We start from the raw sequence: 24,821 nt of genomic DNA on the forward strand, positions 1-24,821 counted from the left end.
TTCACTACACTACTTTCACTGTTTTTAATTTCCATACTTTGGGATATTTAATTTCTGTCAGTGACTATGGATGGGTATTCTTTCAAAAGCCTAGTCATCGTACTCTGTTTGCATGAACAATTTAACCTTTACTTGTCTAACTTCAAAAATGAGTCACATTGTGCCCTTGAGGTGAAGAGACAAGCCGTTTCAACATCGGTAAACATCCGGACTGGCACGAGCTTATGGCCTTTTTTCTGTAGGGTTTTTTTGCAAAGACTGAGCAGTGAGAAAATTTTGTGTGCGGCTCATGCCTTGTGAAAAAGACAAAAACCACAATATAGTTTAGTTTATGCTTGGTTAACATGTGGTGTGGGTGTGATTGAGGCAAGTGGAAATCAGCTCGACTCACTTTGAGAAAATTGTTTCATTTTCATTGCATTTGAGCAGCATTTTTGCATTTACATACACCCTACTGATCTATATTTTGTCGCCCTCTATTTTTATTTTTCATGGGAAACAATGTAATATGTAGAAGCAAATTCACATTTGCAAAAAAAAAAAAAAAAAATATGGGGTTTGTCACTAAACAAAAACAAGACAAATTGCAAACATTCAAAAAAAAAACTCTTAGCTTTTAATTAATGCACTTATAAAAGATTTGTAAGGCTCATAATTTAGGATCAAGAAAAAATACATTAAAAAACATACTAATGCATTTTCAGTACAGAAATGCAATATTGCTTGAATGTCAGTGCTGTTTTTATCACTGCAGAGTCACTGCTACACATAAACGACGGCATTCCATACAATAACATACAAAACTTTGATACAATATTTATAAAATATTCAATATATATATATAGATTGTTCCACATAATGTCAGTTGAAACCAGATTGACTGTATAGGAAAATATAGACAGGTATAGCACACTTGAATGGTCAAGGAGAGCTTTTAACATGAAAACAGTATATTCTTAAAAAAAGTGGGGTTCAATATAGAGCAATAGGAATCTTGACTCAATTTTAAAGAACCATTTTCGCTAAATAAGGAGAAGATGATTATATAATGCTTTCATGTTTAAAGGGTTATTTCACCTTTTCTACTAATAAAGTATGTTTGAACTGTTTAAGTCATCAAATGTAATTGTAGTTAAGTAATTAAAATGATCCCATGATGGGAACCCGTAAAAGATTCTATATATGAAGCGCCTGACAGAACCCTTTAAGGTTCTATACGGAACCTTTTCTTATGCTTCCCAAAAATACCATTGTAAGAGGAAACATCTTACAAATTAAAAATAGCCACTTGCCTTGTAGTTTTTATTTGTTTGTGTATATGTATTTGTAAAAAAATTCCCGAGGACTAACGTGCTTGTGTGCGGAGGCATCAACCCGTCATTTTCTTTGCGTCTTTTCACCACAAAGTCTCTGAACATTTCAGCTGCTATTTGGAGGTGAAAATGACTCGTTGCCCAAGCTCATTATTTCTGAAAATGCACATACAAGACTTCCTTTCAAAGCATTTTTGCGCATACATTTGTTATTTGCTGTTTAAAATCCTATTTTTAAAAAGAGGCCGTAGCTCTTGTCTTGCAGGCAATCCGTTTTCAACACTGGTATTTATCACAGTAAGAAAATTCCACTTGTCTGCTCAAAGGAAGCCTCATGGTTTGCGTCAATGCATGTGGAGGAAACCAACATTTTTGAGTTCCATCTCTTCCAACTTCTCCTGCTTTCATTTCTAAGCACCTCAGACTTGTTTGCTTGGCAGTTTTATAAATATTCAAACTGAACCTGGAGAAGTCGGACTGTGTCCGTTGGAACTTATTGCATTGTTCTTCCTCAGCTCTTTAATATCCTGGGGTAGATAGCTTTAATAGTGGATGGTGTGAAGTTCCCAGAGGAGACCGTCGTCTCCAGGCCCTCCAGTCTGTGTGATGGCACCTCTGCCTTACTGGTGCTACAGTCCAGGAAAGGCATGCCGAACTTCTTCACTTGTCCATCTTTTGTTAGCAGACAGTAGCTGCAGACAAGTCTCAGAATGGCTTTCCGCATGTCTTTACTAGTTAGGGTGTAAATGATGGGGTTTAGAAGCGAGTTGACCATGGCAATGCCCAGAAAGTAGTCCGCCTTGAACAGCACCTCGCATTTTTGAGCAGGGCAGCAGAAGTCCAGCAGAAGGAGCACGAAGAGCGGCAGCCAACAGGCGATGAAGACGCCGAGAACGATGGTCACCGTCTTCAGCAGAGCCAGATACTTCTGGGACTTCTTTGCCAGACCTTTGCGTTGAGGGCCGCAGCCTAACCGTTGGGTGTTAGACTTCACTATGCGGAAGATGCGCACGTAGAGCACCACGATGGACAGCAGAACCAGGGTAAACACAGTAATGCAGAAGAGGATGAAGCTCTTGGCGTAAAGAGGCAGGACGGTGGAGCATTCGTCCAGGTTTCCTATGCAATTCCAGCCCATGATGGGGAGAATGCCGAAGAGCACCGACAGGACCCAACTTGCACCAATCAAACCGAACATTCGGCCACGCTTGGCCCCTTGATACGGCTTCATCCGGACCATCGTGACATGCCGCTCGATAGCGATAGCAAGGAGGCTGATGACAGACGCCGAAAGAGTGATAAACACACCGCCTTCTCGAAGAAACCACAGTACTGGAGTCATTTTGAGAGTGTTTGCCCCCGAAGTGATGATGTTCACCATGTAAGTGAAGCCTGCTAGCAAGTCAGAGAGCGTCAAGTTGCCCAGCAAGTAGTACATGGGCATGTGGAATTTTTTGTTCTTCCATAATGCCACCAGAACGATGGCATTTTCCACCACAATGAGAAGACAAATGATGAGGAACGCAATGGCCTCGGGTTTCAGTCCATCCCGGTATTTGTTCTCTTTCAGCTTTCCGGTGAAGTTGTAATGGGCCATGATGACGGCGTTGCTCTGATACTCCCGGAACCTTCTGAGCAGGTAACCTGGAGACGGGGTCATCACTGGCAGAGTTGGAGCAACGGCAGCGCTAGCAGCGTATGAAGCTTCCATTCTTCCTACTTCTTTTGCTATCCTTAAAAACTTTCCTTAAGGATTTCTGTTAAGCAAGTAGCCCCTCTTATTGCCATATTCCACCAAAGCACATAAAACAACTCTCAGGAGGATTTAATATGCTGGTAATATATCCTTAAGGTGTTGCAGGCTCATTTGTGTTGAAATGTTCACTTCTTTCCTTTTGTGATGTTCAAATGACAGCTTTGCTATATCCTCGAAGGCCACCAGAGGGAACTGAAATAAAGCGTTAGAAAATAATGTTAAATAATGAGGTAATGTAATAATAAAAACAAAACAGTCACAAATAAAAAAACAGAATATTTAGCGTTTATCTTATCGTTTCAAATTTGTAATGATACTTTCATGGCCAATACTTTATTTCAGTGTTGACCCATTTTTATCAAAATTAATAGACAGGAAAAAAAACTGTATTATGACTCTAGAATAGGAAGAAAACAGAAATAATGTGTAATAATAAAAAATAATAATAATGTAAATTGGATTTGAGTATCGTGGGAATGTGTGGTGGGAGTTTTAGAATTAGTAGATTATTGAAATAATTTTTTTTGACAGTAACAAACTTTTACCTTAAAACTAATACAGTGACAATGTTGCATATTAATGTCTACTGTATTGTTGCAAGTACAGACTGTAAATGTCAGTAAATTATTTAATGGTAATAGAGCATACCAACCTGTTTGTGCTATTAAAGGGATAATTCACCCAAAAATGAAAATGCTGTCATCATTTACTCACCCTCAAGTTGTTCCAAACCTGTATGAGTTTCTTTGTTCTGTTGAACACAAAAGAAGATATTTTGAAGAATGTCGGTAATCAAACAGTTGATGGACCCCATTGGCTTCCATAGTATTTTTCCCCTACTGGAAGTCAGTGGGGTCCGTCCAGTGTTTAAATTCCCATATTCCTCAAAATATTTTCCTTTGTGTTCAACAGAAGAAAGAAAAAGCATACAAGCTTGGAACAACTTGGGGGTGAGTAGCCTAAATGATGACAGACTTTTCATTTTGGTGAACTATCTCTTTAAAATGTGTTTGGTATTGTAAAATGTCGCCCTACTGATAATATGACGTTTTTACAGATATAAAAATTCAAAATATTTTACTATTAAAGAATATACAGTTGTAGTGTTAAATATACGTTTTTCTCCGTAACTTTTGTTTAATTTCTAAAAAACATTTTATACTTATTTTACAGTGCATTTACATCATATTTTATAGTATATGGCAAGGAAACCTAGTTGACGAATTCACAGGTTTACCGTAGCATTTTTCCACCGTTAAAAGTCTTAAACATTTTTACAGCGCGGTAGCCTTGGACAATCAAACGACCGCAAACATTTTCTGCGTAGGCAAATTATTTCGTTAAATAATCCCAATGCTATTCCGCGTATCGCAAAAAGGACCTCGTTTACGCACTCGTACACATAGGTTTTACTCTAAATTATTATAAATATATCTAGTTTTATATACTAAAATATGGTCAGGCTAAACTTTAAGCAGTTTCCCAGTCTGTGGCTGCACGAGCAGTCCGCATCCATGGGAAACCACGCGAGTTGCCTACACATATCAGTTCTCCTAAACGAATCTATATTCACGTGTAACCTAGCGCATTCCTGTAAATAAACGTACCTTTTATGTTCGTTGCTGTGTGTGGAAGTGACAAATCCTCCTCTGCTCCTCTATCTCTCCCCCATGTCCTGCGCACATCTGACAAACGGAGCGGCCAGCAGCTGATGTGGGAGTTGAAGCTTGGATCAAGACTTGTCTTGCAGTGGGCTGGTCTTGGCATTCGACTCTTCTCTTCTGACTGCTGGGGCTGCTGATGCAGCACTTATGGGTAATGAATTGCTCTGCTAACTTGGAGGTACTTTGACATTATAAACGGGTCAATGACGTGACTCTTTATAAAAATACACAATTCAACAAAGGTGAATAAATATTTATTTTTGTGCATATATATATTGTGTGGTGCTTAATAATCAAAAAGAAGAAATTAATGTGGAAAAAGTCTTAAAACATAATGAATCAAGAAAACTATTCCCCCAGTTCACAGATAAGGTAAGCTAGTCGCAGATTAAACTGCACGTTTGAGCTGTTTGAACTGAAAGCAACTTGCACTGACATATCTTAAAATAGCAGTGCCATTGTTTTGTCTCAAGATGTACACCAGTAATGTATTTTTTCCTAAGGCACTTTAAAAAAGCTATTTAAATGACCTAATTTAAATAAGGCCTAATCCTGTTTTAGTCTAAGCCCTGTCTATGAAACTAAGCCATTAAGTATTATTATAAGTATTAGTACTTTTTACCTGGTGATTAGATCGCTTTAGATGTTTTTCAAGGTTACAGTCCTAAAAAAAAAAGTGTGATCTTTGGACAGCATCCTTGTTACTGACCCATGTTTGCTGCTGACCGTTAACATTGAATAATTCTTGTTTTGGTTTAATTTAAGAACTGTAGCTATACTAAATACCCATTCACAAGATTCGTAATGCAGGATGTTTTGAGCTATATTGTCCTCTACAGTATTCACTTCCTTCGCTCTGACGTGCAAACAGGCACACAAACAAGTTGCATGACTAAATAAATAACCCTAGTCATTATAATGTGATGCGCAAGTATGTAAAACATGAGCGGTCTTGCAATTGCATTGTAATTACATAAGGCAGCGGAGAGTGTGAGTAAGTCAGAAGCCGGATCCTGCTTTCTTAAACAGGAAACTCTGTCATTGTACCTCGAAGGGAGAGGGATTTCCTTGAGAACCACCTTATGAGGTCATACTGGGCCTTGCCGAACAAAGCACTCAAGAGGAACACTGTGTCCCCTCTGTGCAAAACTATGGAATAGGATAGCCAATACGTTTAGTTAAAGTATGTATTATGTAACTATGCCTTTACACAGATGCTGAAAACATTTGGATTCTTCGTTTTATGAGATGAAATTGGAAAAAGTACTAAGCATTGCATGCTTGCATTTTTCCTGGCAGAAGGTGAGCATGTGGGAGAAGTCACCTGTTCACAGGGCAACAAGGGCACACGTTTTCAGTGCTCTGCACATTCTGGTGCTTTCCAGTGGGTGGTCGGAGTGCCAGAAGTGAACAGACACTTGCTTTATCAGTCCTTTTTGTTTCTTGCCCTCAGGGTCTGCTAATGGCATTATTAGAGGGACTCCACCTCCTCACGAGAAGCTCCAGCCAGCAGACAGACTCATCGCTCCTGCTGTGTCTGGATATCTTGGGCTCAGCATGTTACCTACATTTACACACAAAGGCCTGATAATCGAGCACTCTACTCTGATACTCCCCACAGAGACTGTTGGCTCACCCTGATTATTGGCTCCTGTTTCAGACACATGTATGTCTGGTGCTCCTGTGATACAGATGTGAAGGTTCCCGAGAAGAAGTAGGTGCAATTCCAGATCCAGACGTTTACATACAGTTTTTTTTTTTTTTTTTCATAGAGTGGTTATTCCAGCAATTGGATTTCCCCTGTTGAGGCTACAAAAACAACTTAGAAAGCATTTGTTTCAAGTCAAAAACAATGTTTTTTTAAATTATTAAAATAAAGTAAAAACAACCCCTACTTAAAACTAATAATAAAATATTTAATTAAAATTAAGTAAAATATAACCTCCCTCATGAATGCTCTGTTCGATTCAGCCGGCGAAACTGCAATATAGTTAAACGACATGTATAATCTTGTTTGTTTGTTGTGTTTTCTTTTGTCTTTATTCATCACTCATGCATTGTCCTGGAGTTCAATGGACCATTCAGCTCTTTACTGTTGTGATGACCCTCTTATTCAATTGACTGAAATGTCATCAGTTAAGTGTTAAAAAGCTTGAAATCACAAGTTTTAACCCACATGATCCAAATTAACTGCCAAGATCACTTACAGAGATCACAAAGCTTTTGCCAAATCAATCAATTTAAACTTCATTCTCTCTGGCAAAATCGCATTAGATGAATACACAAACTTTAAGCAGCTCAGCCTTTTCTTTCAATTCATTTAATTGTTGGTATTTGTGGTGGAGAGTGATGTAAAGAAACTCCCTTAATTAAATGCTGCTATGGTGGTGTGGGAAAAATTGTTTTATTTCAGTAATTAAATGTATTGTGTTGTCGCACAAAGAGACTCACTGGCTCAAACCAACAAACTTTTAAATGACCACTAAATAAGTGCATTATTCCAGCTGTGCAGGCCTTATTTGACCCATCCCAGATGTTTTTCCAACTTAAGCGGTATTATGATGCATTTCATGTATTTGATACTCCCTACCGATTCAGAAGAACAAGACTCGGCTCCATCTGTGTAAAATGAATGCTTATCATAGTTTTTCATTAAAAATAGGTGTTTCCTTATGTTTCCTGGTCGAGAGAGTTCAGTTCAGACGTTATATTCGTGTCTTCTTGTTCTCGGCTTGGTGGAAAGGCTGGACCAATGAGGTCATGAGACTTCCTGTGTCCTTTGAGGGGGTGGGTTTGACCCTGCCCAACTGTCTAAAGCCTAGAACCAGAAATAACGACAGACCTGATCTATTATGTTTTTGCAAGTACGCATACTTTGGCACTTTTAAAGCAATAAATATGTGTATCAGACATTTGAATGTCTAGATTGAATTTGAAAAGTTCCAAATGGAATGGAAGAGGTCAAAATAGATCAAGATTGTATTAGTTTTCTTTGTTTAAAAAATGAGTTTCAGTGGTGTTGCAGAAGAACATTGGCATTGACACGTTATTATTTAAAAGACAAACTTGGATTAGTTTCTCCTCCGTTGCTTGTTGTCTTTCGCTTTTTGGATGCTCATTTTGAGGCCAAGTTGTCTGTCTCCAAAGCGATTCAACCATGTTGTATTCAGTAAACAGCCCTTGGCCAGAATGCTGGTTAAACACGACGAGCCTATCGCAGCCACAGTCAACTTTGAGTGATGGGTCCTTTGTTATTCGAATTTGCCCCCTATCGTGACACTCAACCGTCTGGTGGTGGGGGGATTCTGTTTGATAGACAGTAATGCGCAAAAACAAACCCTGTATGGAAATATTGGTTTTGTCTGTCATGTTTAGTGTTTGCAGCTTTCTGGAGTATTGCCCTACTTTAATAAGCAAACTTTCTTGAAAAGTTTACATTAGAGTGAAATTTAGATTACAGTTGAATGCATCCGAATGTGCAGTTTTCGTTGCCAAATCAGTATTTCCGTTTATGCGAAACAGAGGGAGACGAGGGAAGAGAGCGTTTTGTGGCAGTGGATGTTGTTGTGGTCAGCAGGGATTTCTGGTACAAATAAACACAGGAAGAAACGGCCATTTGGGACCATTTTGATTATACCCAAAGCTAACATGTATGCTAGACTTCATAAAGTGCACCTCATCATTTCCTGCATGAACTTCTTGACCAATTCGAGATTTGAAGTGGAACAACATAAACCTCCTGAGTTTTATTCCGTTTCATCCAACTTTTAAACATACAGTCAGATACAGTCTTGGACTCAACAGTGATAAGGCAAAATCCTGTCATCATTTGCTCATCCCCTTGTTGTTGGTATTCACTGTATAACAAAAAAATGGAGCACAGATTTCAATGGCACACACCACTGGTTCTCACATTTCTCCAAATGCTGTCATTTTGGAGTTTGATGGCCCCAATTCCCTTTTAATTATCTGGGAAAAAAGTGTGTGTAAATGATGACAGGATTTTTATTTTGGGGTGAACTATTCCTTCAACACCTTCCCCCATTCTTTCTCTTTCTCTTTTTTCTGCTTTGTTCTCTATCTAACACATTCTCTGATAAGCCCTGGAAGTCACTAGAGATAATGCGTCATTCCTTTCCCATGCATATACAATTGACAAAATAGTTTCCCACTCTCCAGTATTTCTCCACCACATTGTCATTTTATATTTACATACTTGATCGCTTAAACTATAACACTAACGCAGTAAAACATCCGCCACACATCTGGGGGTCTGATATGAAAGGCTGTTTTATGTATTTAGTCATTAGTCTGGGATTCAGTCCTATGAACGAAAGATGGAGGGAAATTTCGCTTTCCCACATTGAAAGCGGGGGATTACAGAAGTGGGTTGGTTGTGACTCATGAGAAAGCTGCCTTTAAGAAGTCTATAAACCCCTCTGTAAAAAATCATGCCTGCTCTTGAAGCTGCGGTTTATGAAATTATGGTGTGTTTCTAGATGTAATAAAGGTACAATAGGTGATTCTCTATATACATTTTTTTTGTTATGCTGGGGACCTCATATCCTGATAGCAATCACTATGTTAAGTGGTCTAAATGTTTTTTTTTTTTAAACGTATATCGTCTGTGAAAGGCGTAGGACCATAAAATGTTTGTTCAATTACTGTATTTGGTCCAAATTAAATTATAGCATGTGTTTCCTGTTAGTCAATGTGTGTTTGCATACCACTGCGCAGCCTGTTCACACAGACATCATACATCTTATCTCAAAACATTTTCCCAGAACGTTTGAGTTAGACTCGTTTATAAGAGCCCAATTATGAGCATAATGAGGCTATGAAAGCGTACTGAGTTTACCTGTTCGTCGTGATGATGTTTAATCTCCTCGACAGCCTCTGTGGTCGCATTTAGCCACTTATTAGCAAACCACCTTTTTCAAGACACGTAACATCAAAAATCATGAGTGGTGTAATACTGATGTATTTTATGTCATAGAATAAAACGTGAGAGTGTCTTGAGCTCGCGTTCACCAAAATCCCATTCAAAAAACCCATTGACTTCGGGATTTTAGAACTGGAAGTGCTAAAACGCGAACTCGTTTCCGCGTTTTGGCCTACAAAATGACGTCATACCTGCACCACTCTATTATAGTAGCCCAACTTGGCAACACTGGTTGATGGTTAATTTTGATTCGGTCATAACTGAAAAATGACAAATGGTTTTGAACAATTCACTAACTTGACTGACTCATTAAAAAGAACCGGTTCATTTGTTTGTGAATCGGACATCACGGCCTGCTCTGTGTTTATTGTCGTGTACACAAAACTTTGGCATACGCTCTAAAGCAGTGGTCGCCAACCCGTTGATCGCGATCGACTGGTCGATCTTTATCACTGTCCCAGTAGCTCCCGATAAATAACCGAAAATTAATTAAAGGGTTAGTTCACCCAAAAATGAAAATTCTGTCATTAATTACTTACCCTCATGTCGTTCAACACCCGTAAGACCTCCGTTCATCTTCGGAACACAAATGAAGATATTTTAGTTGAAATCTGATGGCTCTGAAAGGCCTCCATTGCCACAATGCACGGTTCACTCTCAAGACCCTTAAAAGGTACTAAAGACGTCGTTACAAAGTCCATCTCACTACAGTGGTTCTAAAATAACTTTATGAATCGGCGAGAATAGTTTTTCTGCGCAAAAAAAACCTAAATAACGACTTATATAGTGATGACGATTTCAAAACAAAATTTCAGCAGTTTGGCGGTTTGACACGCGATCAGAATCATGATTCGACAAACTGATTCATAACCCTTCGAAGCTTCATGAGGCTGTGTTTTGAAATCGTCATCATTATAAGTCGTTATTTAGGGTTGTAGAACCACTGTAGTGAGATGGACTTTGTAACGACGTCTTTAGTACCTTTTAAGGGTCTTGAGAGTGAACCGTGCATTGTGCCGATGGAGGCCTTTCAGAGCCATCAGATTTCAACTAAAATATCTTCATTTGTGTTCCGAAGATGAACGGAGGGCTTACGGGTGTCGAACGACATGAGGCGGGTAAGTAATTAATGACAGAATTTTCATTTCTGGGTGAACTAACCCTTTAACAACATGTAACAAGTACAATTATGTACCGCTCCTTTAATGCAGAAGGCAGTCCGTGCCGTGGACGGAGCGCGTGCTGTGGACGTCGCATGTATGCGTGTAATATTTCTGTTGCTCTCACTGTTTATTTTTAGTCTAGTAGCCAGCCCATAGAGCCCCATTGTGAACCCGGAAATGTTGAGTACACCAAAGTTTTATTGCAGAAATGTGAAGTATGGGTCCCCAGCATACTGAAACTGCTGGATGCTAATTTGCATATGTTGAGCAATTTGCATAATTAGCATTATTAGCATTATTAGCTTAATCGTCCATTTTGACCACATATTTTGCACTGTATGGCCAATTTTTACAATATGTGAGTGGTTTTAGATGTTTTATTTAGAGGATGCTGATTTCATTTCTGGCACTTTCATATTACAAAATGGTAATTCTATAGCAAATTTGGATAAATTTAGTATTTTTTGTATTAATTTCGGACAAAATTTTAGGTTATTTTCATGGTAAACACAATGATCTCACATTTCAGAATCACAAGAGCTCTTGCTCTTTGATGTGAACGTTGATAACCTACAATCGTTTACATTTCTTGAGGTCAGGTCATGTTTTAATGCAAATAAGCTGTTGCAGTGTTGTATTTGTAATAAGTATGTTGTAAAGCAAGGGAGCCTATAGTCTATAGTTTTAAAGTCGAAATTCACCTTGCAAATATTTTTTTCTTATAATCGCCTTAATATTCGTACAAAAGTCAGTCATGGGATTAAATGTTGACATTTTAAGGTTGACATTACTTATGTTTTCACATTGAGATAAAAGGTGGACAGAGTTATAATGACAGTATTGTTCAATACATTTTGATTTTCTAGTCAGATCCATTTTGTGCATTCCATTAAAATTAGTTACCATTATTTAAAATTTTCGTATTCTTGTGGTTTGATAAGGAAAGGATTAAAAACAGTCAATATTCAGTGTTTTTGCTGCTTTCTTAAGTTGTTTTGGAGGATTATTTAACAGTTCGACTCTAGGGTAAAGTACTTTCAAAACAAAGAGAGATGGTTTGATCAGGTCGAAATGTCGGGAAAGAAGTGTCTGTTTGCACCATGTAGTGGCAAAAATGGCGACTTTAAAATATTCCAAAGGAATCGCTACTATGCTAATTAAGAGCTAGGAGCTCGGAGACACAACCATACATGACTTTGTCAAACATTATTGCTACGGATGGTGCTTCATCAGATTCTGTGCTATGTCACAAATCTTGCTAGATCTCATACTTCTCGCTCTAGAAATGTGAGCAAACACAAGTCAGACTCATGTCAGAGTCCGTCTGGAAAGCAAATAATTCGCTCTCAACTCTCTGCCTTTCAAAACAGTGCTTGTTCTGTGGCAGGATGATTGGGCAGAAGTTGTGAAGCTTTGGGTTAATTGCATCATGGACCTACCTGCAGCTGATGCTCAGTATCACTCCAAGTGTTACAATGCTTTCAGGAAGGTAACCAATTGACAGCTGCCTAGCTTTGATCATAGACCACATGAGTGTAATCATCATCGAATTACATTATGTTTTTGTAACTAATTCTGGGAGTTTGTGTCAGAAGTAAATGCTAGCCAACCTGTGTGATTTTATGGGCATGCCGTTATTGTACTGAGAGTTGAAGGATGCCAGACGATTGTTGGCTTTAGGCAGTACATTGGTAAATCACTCAAATTAGTAGGATAAACTGGCCTCTCCAATGACGATGATGATGATGTCATCAAGGTTGTCAGAAAAGTGCGGGCAGAGGTCCAGAATATTCCATTGCCTCATGAATACGACCTTGGCAGCTTTAGGCATGAAAGTGTAATTCAAGATGAAAAAATGGAATGGCACTGTTCTCAGCATAAATGCAACTGCAGACAATCTGGGTGACCAATGTAGCCATCTGGCCATGCATGCTCTTTCGGGATGTGATACCACCTCATATCCTGTCAGGAAGGGGAAGGTGTCTGCACTCAAGGCCACAAGAGTCATACCTGTTAAGCTTCTCCACTGTATTGGAGAGGCAGAAGCCATAGATTTACAGACCACAAAGCAACAAGGGCTTTCTTTCTGGCTCTGTACAATCAGAGGAACACTTAGATGTTGTCAGCTGTGGTTGCAAAGCCGGGTTGAAACCTTGCACATCAGCAAAGTACAGCTGTGCAGCTGCAGGTCAGGCCTGTACCAGTTATTGTTCCTGCAAAGACAATGATGGTATATGCTGCAACATACTTGCACAACACCAAGAACACAAAGAGAGGGATGAAGGGCCTGGAGAAGATGATGTCAGAACAGATGAGGATGGTGAAGATGATGAGGCTGCCTTTTGTTAATTAATTGTGAGGCATAGCAGTTAGGCTGAAGGTGGTAGCCATTGTGTGCTTTGTGTGGTGCGGAGGTGAGGCCCTCTTGGTTAGCCTTGCATCTGGTGGGCTGACCCGTGTTGCCCAGACTCAGTTTTAACTCTGGCGGAGTTTTAACTGGGTCCTCGTTGGATCTTGTGACTTGCGGACTAACCTGGACAGCCCTTCTGCAATTCAGGCATGGCCCTTGCGACTTGCGGGCCTGTCTTGTATGGCATGCATATATTTTACATGTTTGGCATGGTGCGGAGGTGAGGCCCTCTTGGTTAGCCTTGCGTCTGGTGGGCTGACCCGGGTTGCCCAGACTCAGTTTTAACTCTTGCGTCTGGTGGAGTTTTAACTGGGTCCTCATTGGATCTTGCGACTTGCGGACCAACCTGGGCAGCCCTTCTGTTGCCCTAGCGACTTGCAGGGCCTGTGTTGTAAGGCAGGTGTATAGTGTATATTTGTACATAGTTCGTTGATCACACATGGTGATGGGCTTAGGTGATGTCATCTCATTGGGTGTCTTAAAGAGCTACCCCATTAATATTGTACAGTTGCAGGATCCAAGTTATGTCAAATACCCGCATTGCTTTTTCCTCCAGAAATGCATAACATTCAACCTAACAAAGATTCATTGTTTATCCAAAAAGCAATTTTGAACCCTCAAAAGTGTCAGGAGGGGATTCAGCATCACTACACCCTGAAAACAATGCATCAACATTCACAAGAGCACTCATGATTCTGAAATGTAAGATTATTTTGTTTACCATAAAAATAACCTAAAATTATGCCTGAAAGTAATCAAAATTTGCCTAAATAAATCAAAATATGTAATAAAATTAACTCTTTGAAATCTGAAAGTGCCAGAAATGAAATCAGCATCCTCTAAAACATCTAAAACCACTCACATATTGTATAAATTGGCCATACAGTGCAAAATATGTGGTCAAAATGGACGATTAAGCTAATTATGCTAATTATGCAAATTGCTCAACATTTGCAAATTAGCATCCTGCCGTTTCTGTATACTGGGGACCCATGCTTCACATTTCTGCAATAAAACTTTGGTGTACTCAACATTTCCGGGTTCACCTAGTTGGCTACTAGACTATTTCTGTTCAGTAACACAGTTGTTAGTGAAGTGTTTTGCAAACTGCCCCATGTGCGCGTGGGATCGATGACGCTGGTAAATGAATGTATCTCTGAACGAAACTGTCTCCAGAATAGTTTTGATGGCATTTTACAGCGGTACCCAAAGAAACACTTCTTTTCCATAAGCACCATCTACTGTCAAAAAGTGAATTAGCATTTTTATTCAGTCCATCTGTTTTTGTTTTGTGCAGGTGTGTCTTATGTATCAATTTCACAAAGCTAAAGCTGAATAAAGTCTTGAAATTATGCAATCTAATTTAAATAAAAAAACACTGCTCATGCTACATGTGTGTACCTTTGTTTGGGTAGTGATTAAAATGCAGTGGTTGCCTCACATTTCAAATGGCTAATTTTTTTAAGGCTAGTTTGGGCTGTTATAGAGCAAATAAACAACAAAATAATTTGCTTAAACAAAGAAAAATAAAAAAAACGATGTTCTCGAAATAAATAAAAAAAAACTCTGAATCGGCCATGAAAAATCTATAAGTAGATCTTGCCTTTCTTCAAGGCTGAGGTCAGGGATCTTTGGCTTGAAAATGTTGGTGACCACTGCTCTAAAGAGATGACATCTGACAAAACCACATTAAGGGGCGGTCACACTACATATTTAGTTCCGTTGACTTCTGTTCAAATGCATACAAATGCGTCAGACCGGAAACACAAGCTCATGCGAAAAGTTTCACATTTCGATACGTTCCAAAGTTCAAGTTTGGTGAACTACGAATTTGCATCATGTGAAAACGTGTGACAAGTAGAACATTGATACGTCACGGCGTGACCTATTGGCATTTTTTTTTTTTAAATGCATAGTTTTGCAGTAAACTCAAGTAGATTGAATATTTTAACATTTTGAATGTATTACTTTTGTTATATGTTAAATTCATGTTTATAAAAAAGATCATATCACAACTGTAGCCGTGTCCGAAGAAATTTTGCATGCTCAAAGTCTATTGTGACCGCGGCTTTAGCCCAAAGTATACTTCGTTTTTTTTACACTTACATAAGGGTCTGCGTACAGTGCATGTGATGCAAATTTCACCACCAGAAAAGTATGCGCACCGTCCAATTTTTTTTACCGTTACACATGCGCATTTAATTTGTTTTGAACTATTCAGTTGTTCCACAAGGCGGCAAAACTGGCCCGGGCCGTTGTTTCACAGTAGAAAACAAAACTAAAGAGACCAACAAACAAAATACTTGTGTGGTGAGACTCCCGCACTGACAAGCGCTTGTGTGAGGTTATGAGAGAGCCGCAACTTTAATTGAAAAGAATGCAAAGACATTTTTTCAGTCATAACTTCTGAAGAAAAACAGCTCAGACAAAGATTAAACTTTTTTTTTAATGGGATGTGATGTATGTTGCTTATGGAAAAAAAGAAGACATGGAAAAAATCCAGTGCGCAATGTTTTTTTATATATATATATATATAATGCCATCCACCCCCACAGAAGTGCTTGAAAGTTCATGTTCACACATGGTCCTTCTCATTTTTTGAGTAATTTCCTCATAATCAGATCCAGACGCCAAATGATTTGGCACTTGAGGCTGTTTCAGCTCCAATGACCAAAAATATCTCTAAAAATATAGTTGGGCTTAATTCGAGAAGACAACTAGGGGGGTCTGGTGTTGTAGAGAGATCAGATATAAACACATTCTTGAGAGGACTGGTATATACACATTGTGATCTAGAGTTTATTTGCTCAGAGAAACGAGAAATGAATCACAACAAAGATCCAAAATGACGTAGAAAGCGTTCACAGCTTTAAGCCCAGTGAATATAAATTCTCACTACATTAGGGGCCGTAGATGGAGTGGAAATACAATGTTTAGACTATTCTCATCCAAATATCCTGTTTTGTTTTAAAAAAAGATGGCAGCTCAAAGATGAAAACCTCTTCAAAGTGGTTATAAAGATTATTTAGTGCAGCAGAAATGGGGTGGTTGGTAAGTTGTGGTTGGTTCAAAACACCCAGTGCTGGTAATTCTATGATGACTGCATGAATTAGTCTAAATAAACAACTATAAACATTACATCCATTATCTAACACTATCACATCACTAACTAACAATGTCCACAGGCTAGGAATGCTAAGTTAAAGATGCTTATCCTTAATTTAGTCAATTTTCTCTTGTTTTGAGGTGTATAGATGGTTAATAAAGAGGCATTTTATTCCAGTCATGAGTAGTACTACAAGATGAGCTTTAAGCAATTACACGAGAGTCTCATTATTTGCTCTGAACCCCTTTAAAGCATTTACGTGCGGTTTGTAGGGTTCAATCAAGTTACATTTATTGGGTTCCATGAAAGAAAGGTTGCAGACTGTGGCTTGATATTCCTAAACATGACTGAAAAACTTTTTTCCAAATGCATTCCACATCTGATGGATCCTAAAATATAAATTTTTTGAGTCAAGCATTAAAAATATTTTCAAAACTAAGCAGTCAAAGCCCCCAGTAATGCAGAGGTAGTACAGTTTCTTGAATAACAGTTGCCGTTCCAAATGAATGTTTGGGAGGTCCATGTTCATGTATCCCGCCTTAAATTACCACCCTCCATTACCAAGTTCTACCTTTAATATTGGGTGGAAGAGTTTATACATTATACTTTACATAGATTATATGAACACATGAACTCTGTGTAAGAAACCTTATGCGAACTATGGACCAGGGCTGTATCCGGTCACAACAGGACTGCAGCAACAAGAAGTGAATTTTACTCTTCCTTTGAGGGCATTGTTGTTATTGGCTGACTCAAGTGTGCCTCTGGAAATCATTAAAGCTTGTAGTCTGAGTGAACTGTTCATTAACAAAGAACAAAATAACTCGGCTGGTTTATTATATGGCAAAACTCTGAGGCAAGGATAATGTGGGGAATTTTTTTTAAATACACAAAAGGTGTACTCTTTCTAAACTCCTTTTCGGGACTTCTTTGGCTGTGAAACTGGAATATCGCACTACACGGATGAGATCCAGCTTGGCTGTCTAAATCTCAAAAAAGTTTGTTTCATATGTTAAAAAGTAATACAGAGGCCACTCAAAAGACAAGCTCAAGGCTTAATGTGTGCTAAATCCAGAGATTATGCTGGTTACAGTGATTTGTTGAGGTGACAGTGCATAACTTAAAAATTACAGAATGTTTATCCTTTGATCGTCATAGGAAGGAAACTTTAGCGTGTGGTCTCCCAGCTAACAAAAATATTGCTAACATTCCCATTAAGTAATGAACATTTCTGAACATTCTCTTAAAATTAAAGGTTTTTAAATGTTTTTAAAAAGTTTTTTCTTGGTTGTATTAATGTTGAGGAAACATTCTATTTTATCATTTTGCAGACATTATAGGAATGTTACTTTTGAACAATTAGCTAAAATGTTAGAACTACAACGTTTCAGAAAAAATGTAGCCACTACAATGTGCTAACATTTTGAGAACATTATTAAAGACCAAATAACTTTGAACAACTGTTCTTTTAACTTACCTGGAAGAATGTTTGTTCATAACTTTGAGAGAACCTTGCCAGAACGTTAGCTAAAGTTCTGAGAACGCTCCCTGTTTGCTGGGCTAACACATGCTAGTAGCTTAGCATACATTGCCAAATGAAAAATAATATATACCCGAGAAATACTGACCAAATTTAATTACACACTACATTAACATGCTTGATTCCTAACATATACTTTACTTACAGTTTCATTGTCACCAATAAAGACAAAAGGAATATAAAAAGATATTATTTCATAGTTCATTAGGAGCAGATGTGCTTTTCTGTGACTGCTGACAGAGTGTTTACATTCGTACGGAGGCGAATTAGGAAATATACTCAGCTGGCAGGCAGGACTGGAATGCTGAAGTCATTCACATAATGTCTTATGTCAAACATGCTTTAAGATGGAATATAAACAAATTACATTAGCTGAGAGGCTAACATTTCCTTTGAATACATTCCATACCAAATAGTCCCTATTTATCACTGATTCTATGAAAGAGGAAAGCAACAGAACCAGTTGAGCATGCTATAAAGTTGAACAACAGACCGGGGCTAGTTGTCACACGGCAAAATTGGGCTATATCTCTTATATTTGAAGTCTTATTACACAAATGTATGGGTTTTTTTTAGAAGTTGTTTGATATGTATTTTTTGTAGCTTAGGGCAAATTGTCACACTTTCTTAAATTATAGTATTGTTTATAGTATATTTTTGTTTGTTAGCTTTTATATTTTATGTTGTTTCATTCGTTTTGTTGCATGTTTTACTGTTTTGTGCGCTGGGGGAAAAAGCCAATAAAATGCTAATTTCCTGGACGTTAGTTACGAAAACGTTAATTTGCTTTTTTGTAAAGACAAGATTGAGGCATGCCTATACCAAAATTTAGTTTAAACATTACAGTGCAGTTCCCATCAAAATTTCTCTAAATGTTGTCTTGGCATTAGACTTCCTCTGGCCACATGCCATGTTTATAATTTCTTTTTAGCATTTTTTTTTTTTTTTGTATTTCCCTAGCTGATCTGGACTGTGTTAAGTTAATTGACCAGCTGGCCTGTGCTTAGATACACATGTGCATAGTGATGACAGGGGTCCATATACAAAAATGTGAACCCAAGACTTTGGTCTTTCTCATTTTCGTCCAAACTTCTGGGTCTCTATATAAATAGATGACATATTTTCCATATGAGCCACATCACTCAAACCCACTATATCTTCAAATCAGTGGCTCTCAACTCATGCGTCACAGGTCTGTTCTCATGGGGTTGCAGACAACAGGGTAAAAAAAAAAAAAAAAATTCAAAAACCCATTAAAAAATTATTTAACTACAATCATGCCTAGTTAATACATTAATAGGTTTTAAAGCGGAGGAGAAATAATAATAATCCATATATTTTGTTAATGTCAGATGTCATGCATCCAGACATGTTTAAAGTGAGCAGACAGAAGTGGCCCTGTAGGATTTCCTGAGGAAACAGAAAAAAATATGGTCTCTGAGTTTGTTGTTTTCCATTTTTGTGGTCTGACATCAGTTGACCAAATCTGTCAATTACCTAAAAAGAATAGACACACCTGAAACTCTCACCTAATGGTGTCTTTTCCCACTTGTGCCTCAGATTTAAGTTTGGCTGTAAAGTTGGTCCAGTTTTTTGGTGCCTCATAAAAACATCATTCTTCTCTCATCTCAGGTGTTATGAAGTGAACATTTTGCAGGCATCTTCCATTAGGTTAGTTGCCAATTGATGTACCAACTAATAGTTATACGAATAGCTGTGGCAGTGACCAATGGGCTCCAAGTGGAAACACAATTCACAGGTGTAACAGGTAAACATAGATGTGAAATCTATCACATATGTGAAAGTTAGCTGCTATGAGCATGTACTTCCTTCTCACCTCCAGTTCACGCTGAGGAACTGGTAAACCTTATGCTTAGGCTGCTAATGATCAAGTTTAAATTAATAGTTCCAAATTAATTCATAATTCCATCTCTTAATTAAAGTAATAGTTCCAAATGTATTAGTAAATTGACCATGATTTTAAATTATTGTATTTTGTTAGAAAAACAAGACCACATATTGAGAGGCATGAAACAAGCACAGCTATTTATGAAATCAATGAAAATATTGCATGTAAAAATATTGACCACTGACCAGTCAGATTTTAGTATGAACAGATGTGGATGATATAAATAGACAGCATTATGAGCTTTAAAGCAATTAACACCAAGAGATCAAAGTGTTTTTTACCCTAGATTTTCTGAGAAAAAACGACAGAAATAAATGCACTGCTGTTTAACAGCTTTTGCAAAACCCCAACAAAAGTGCTATTGGTGTCACAGTGCCTTAGCACTAGATGCTAAATGTGCTTGTGTTCCTCTAAATGAAACCTGTTACTGAGCACAGTTCTCACATTTGTGTTTGCAACATTATGCTTTGAGTACTTGACCTATCGCATATTTAAACTGTGGTTTTCAGGGTGGAGTAGCTGTGACTTTCAGCACCCTTTCTGTGGCTAACTCTTTAAGATGCTAAGAAAGTTGCAATTCTCCGGAACTCTGAGAATGTTATCTGTAGCAACACTGGTACTTCTTGATATGAAAAGCAAAAGCATTGTTTTGGGTTTTAATATAACATAAAATAATACCAAGATGTAGAAAGTCCTTAATACTGGACAATATAAAAAAATGTTCTGATCAGCATTTGGGAAACACAGGGTCAGATGCTATCTGTGTCTGAGCTGATAGCGCTAACAGTGAGGATCTCCATACACAACTGTTATCAAGTTTGTTATCAAGAACATCCTGTTATTTCTTAGATTTGTTCTATTTCCTTTTTTATCTGCAGCTGATTGTGTTTTGACCTCTTGTTTAGGCTCCTGCGCATGCAAGGCTATTTCCTCAAGACTTATTTGATGCTGTCCCATGGTTCCAGGGGATTTCTATTAGTCTGAAAGCTGTCAGTTTTGCATGGATATTGTATAATTGTGGTGTTCGCCAAACGATTTTAGGCATAGCAAATATGCTAGAAATCATCTAGCACACTATATTAGCAACACCCTAGCAACCAACCAAAACACTAAATCAACTGCTTTGCAGAACGCTAGAAATCACTTCTTAGCGTCTACATAATAACTCCCTAGCAACCACCCAAAATGCTAGTATATAAATTTCAAAGCAATATGCTATAAATCACTTAGAACACCCTAGAAACTGCCCGAAACACTGTCTATTGCATAACAACAAACTGCAAGTAACTCAGAACACCTTAGCAACTGAGAATCCATAGCAACACCCTAACAACCACCCAAAGTATATCAGCTGCACAGCAACATGCTAGAAATCAGAAGTTATGAGAACCCATAGCAATACTCTATTTAGCAGTACTCTAGAACCCCCCAAAACACTATCAACTGCATAACAAAATGCTAGAAACACCATGTCAACTGCACAGCAATATGGTAGAACTTAGAACTTAGCAGATGCATATCAACACCCTAACAACCACCCAAAGCACTATATCAACTGCATAGCAACACGCTAAAAATCACTTAGAACAACTTAGCAGCTGCATAGCAACACCCTAACAACCACAAAATATCAAGTGAAAAGGATTTGCATATCGTTGAATCAGCTATGGAAACAGTCATGCATAAGCCGTATTTAGTGTAGGCAATCTGGGTATAATAGAGACAGAGCGTATTTAGGCCACGCCCACACCGGGGGAAAACAATCCAACGCTCTCCATTGACTTTGCATTGCGTGAGGCTGCCTCATTGTCATTTCGGACTTATAACAAAAAACAGAACAATGTCTAAAAGCTGATATGTGACAAGGTGTACAGCAAAGAAGCTAAAAAACACAGAAATAAGTTTTTATAAGCTGTCAACCCAAAATGTGGTTTAAGAAGATAAAAGTGGACACAGGCAATACGAAGTGAAGCTTCAGCAGGAAGAATGGATACATTTTGGGTTCCTGACACTCAGTATGCCTCAGTATGTCTATGTGTGCAGTAAACATGTTGTCACTGTTAAGTCAAATATCCAAATGTCCGTTTTATATATTATATTTACTGTCGCTGATCACGTTCCCCTGTAGTCGCCGTAGTTCTCAGTGTAATATGACCCGTCGCGCTCTGTCTCAATTGCCTGAATCCACTTTTTTGTCCTTAAACGCTCGTTTTTTGGGTCAACAGCTTATAAAAAGTTCTGGGGTTTGTTTAGCTTGTTTGCTGTACACTTTGTCACATATCAGCTTTTATATATTGTTCAGTTTTTTGTTATAAGTCCGAAATGACAAGGAGGCAGTCTCACGCAATACAAAGTCAATGGAGACGGTTTGATCAGAGCCATAGGGTTTGATTGCCCCCCCCCGGTGGGCGTGGTCTTCACATTATGACGCGTGTCGCTCTGTCTCTATGGTAAAGAGTTGCATTCTATGTATAATGTTTTACAGCCGCATTTGACACATTGTTTGAAGTGCTTGTAAATGTGCATGCTCTTTAATGTGCCTACACGTGGAGTTATTTCTAAAAACAGAATGCATTGTGAACTGCAGATGTGTTAGAGAAAGGTGTTGACACTTTCGCTGTACATACTAACTTACACATCGGTTCATTTCCTCTCAGCGTTATTCTGGCATTAACCTCTACATAGCCAGTAATTTAGTAGACCCCGGGATCCACCAGAGATTCATCTCTGTCTTTAATGGGCCAATTTCCCAAACCTCTCCACCCTTTCCATCCTTCTCACCCCTCTTTTGTTCTTCTCCCTTTTCTCGGCCTCTTGCTCTCTCCTCCTTTTTCTTGGCCTTGTGTCTGTTCTGTTGGTTTTGGGGGTTGGAGAATGAGGCCTGTCATTATATGATGTCTAATGGTCTCTAGGAAACCAATCCCTGCTGTGTTCTTTATATTTGAGATGACTCTGAGACATATGGAAGCCTGGATGAACGACGGGAAGCTCTTTTGAAAATATGTATAGAAATATTACTTTGATGTCTGTGTCGCTTTTGTATCACAGGAAACTTTTACTTACCAATAAGATTTATTCCATTACACAGAGAAACAGACACTCCACATCACATACATTCCTGTACTCGCTTTGTTTGTTTCCAGAACCACAATCTGAAGTAGATCTCGACTGGCTCAAAAAGAGAGACTGTTTGTGCTGTACCTTTTTTTTTTTTTGCTTTTCAAAGTCTTTATATATCCTTATGTTTTACTAAAGATTTTAGTCTCAATACATTATTGGAAAGCTCTTTTCCATACAATGACAGCTTTTTTGCAGGCGTCAAAGTAGTCCATGCACTATATTCCAGGTCTTCTGAAGTCACATGACAGCATTTTATTTATATTTTTTGTAAAAATAAGAATAAACTTCAAAGCTGAATGCCGTAATTTCTCCATATACAACGTCACCAAATGGAAGTGCAAAAATAATGTCTGTTTTCAAACAGGTTTCCCCATCGTCTGCCATTGGATGTTTTGATTTTTCAACTTCAGTCTTTTCCTTTTTTTTTTTAGCAATCAGCTGACGGTTCGTTTATTTATAGTTGTCTCTGCATGTTAGGGAGGTAAATGACCATTTAAAATATTTTAACCCTTAAATGTATAAATGTTTCGCCAATCTTTATTACATATTTGGGTCTTTATTGACCCGGATCTATATCTAACACGGATTGATCTCTACCTGTCACGATAATATAAAACTCTCCTGAAATTAGAGTAACAATTACAGAAGAATAAAATAAAGCATATTTTGTAAGCTTTTGGAGCTTGTAATGGTTCAGTTTGAGCAGATGTTTTATACCATCATCACTATCCTCGTCAGAGCTCATTTCCCAGTACAGTCAGCATCTGCCTCATATTCACCATCTCAAACATATTCTCAAAACTATAATTTTCAACATCTTCAAAATCAATGTTTTGATCGCTGACAGCTTCTTCACCAGATCCACCATGAGTGGCACTAATATTTGATTGTGTTAAGTACTTGCAGTAAATCTCTGAACCATTTCAAGTTTTTCTTTCTATTCTTTTGTTTTCTGCCTGCGGTAACTATGAGTGTAATGTCACGTCATCATTGTGTAACAGACATCGCCACATTGTGGAATAAAGTTGAATTGCACTTATTTAGTCATCAAAGATTCAATTACTGTTGCACAAAAAAAAACATACTGTTACACACCTCGGGTCGTTAGCGACGCTATACAATTTTTAATAAAAATCTTGTTATATTGTTTATAATGAATTGATTGAGCAATACTAAAAAGGTTAATGTCTAACTTTAAAAAATGAATGAGGAGGAGGGTAGTGAATGACGCCCCGGGTCACTAAAGACCCATTAAGGGTTAACTTGGAAAAAATTACACAAGCTATCAATTCTTATTCACAAATCCACATTTTGGCATGTGAGAACTAATGTCAATTGATATAGTTAATTGTCAAATCTGGCCGTATCTTAATCTGTTCTTTGGAAATGATTTGGAATTCTTGGAATTCTTTTTATATCCCCATTCACTTTCATTCTAGAAAATGTTTAACATCTCACTTCAAAGCTTTGTGAATTTCACTGTGAACTTCCTCACCCTTTTGTTAAGTAGAAATAACGTTGTAAATATTGAATACCCCTGATCTACTTTTCAGCAAGCCCTTTCAAATGCTTCCACAGATCCTGAGATACTCTTATCTAAATTGCTCCTTATCCTCAATTGACAAAGCAAGAATCCAGAATGCATTGTGCTGCGGAAAAGATGAGTTTGCAGACTGATAAAAAATCTTGTTTTGGATATAAGCTGCGTGAAAGTACTGCCACAGGATACGGGGGGGGGTTCACATGGATTGTTATTGACTTGGGTTTACTTCCTTTGATACGAGGTGGAAGGCAGCTGCCGTACCTTTGATCAGGTATTGCAGCTGTTTGAATTCAATCTGGCTTTCTGTGGTTGTAGTTTAATTAACTGTGGTTAATTTAGAGGAAGCAAATATTCA

The 24,821-nt window shown here is 38.1% G+C and overlaps 1 protein-coding gene across 1 annotated transcript; it reads right to left on the reverse strand.

The window, feature by feature from the left end:
- Positions 1-468: 468 nt before the first annotated feature.
- Positions 469-4,852, reverse strand: s1pr5a (sphingosine-1-phosphate receptor 5a). The gene is made up of 2 exons (XM_079822528.1): positions 4,677-4,852; positions 469-3,261 (listed from the first exon to the last, which is right to left on the reverse strand). Exon 2 carries the CDS (start codon positions 3,022-3,024, stop codon positions 1,825-1,827), a length of 1,200 nt encoding a protein of 399 aa, XP_079678654.1. The 5' UTR covers positions 3,025-3,261; positions 4,677-4,852; the 3' UTR covers positions 469-1,824.
- Positions 4,853-24,821: the final 19,969 nt, after the last annotated feature.

Source organism: Gobio gobio (assembly GCF_949357685.1).
Source record: "Gobio gobio genome assembly, chromosome: 1".
Lineage (NCBI taxonomy): Eukaryota > Metazoa > Chordata > Actinopteri > Cypriniformes > Gobionidae > Gobio > Gobio gobio.

Excerpts from the sequence above, each read along its gene's own strand:
- s1pr5a (XM_079822528.1), bottom strand. The coding sequence starts at position 3,024 with ATGGAAGCTTCATACGCTGCTAGCGCTGCCGTTGCTCCAACTCTGCCA.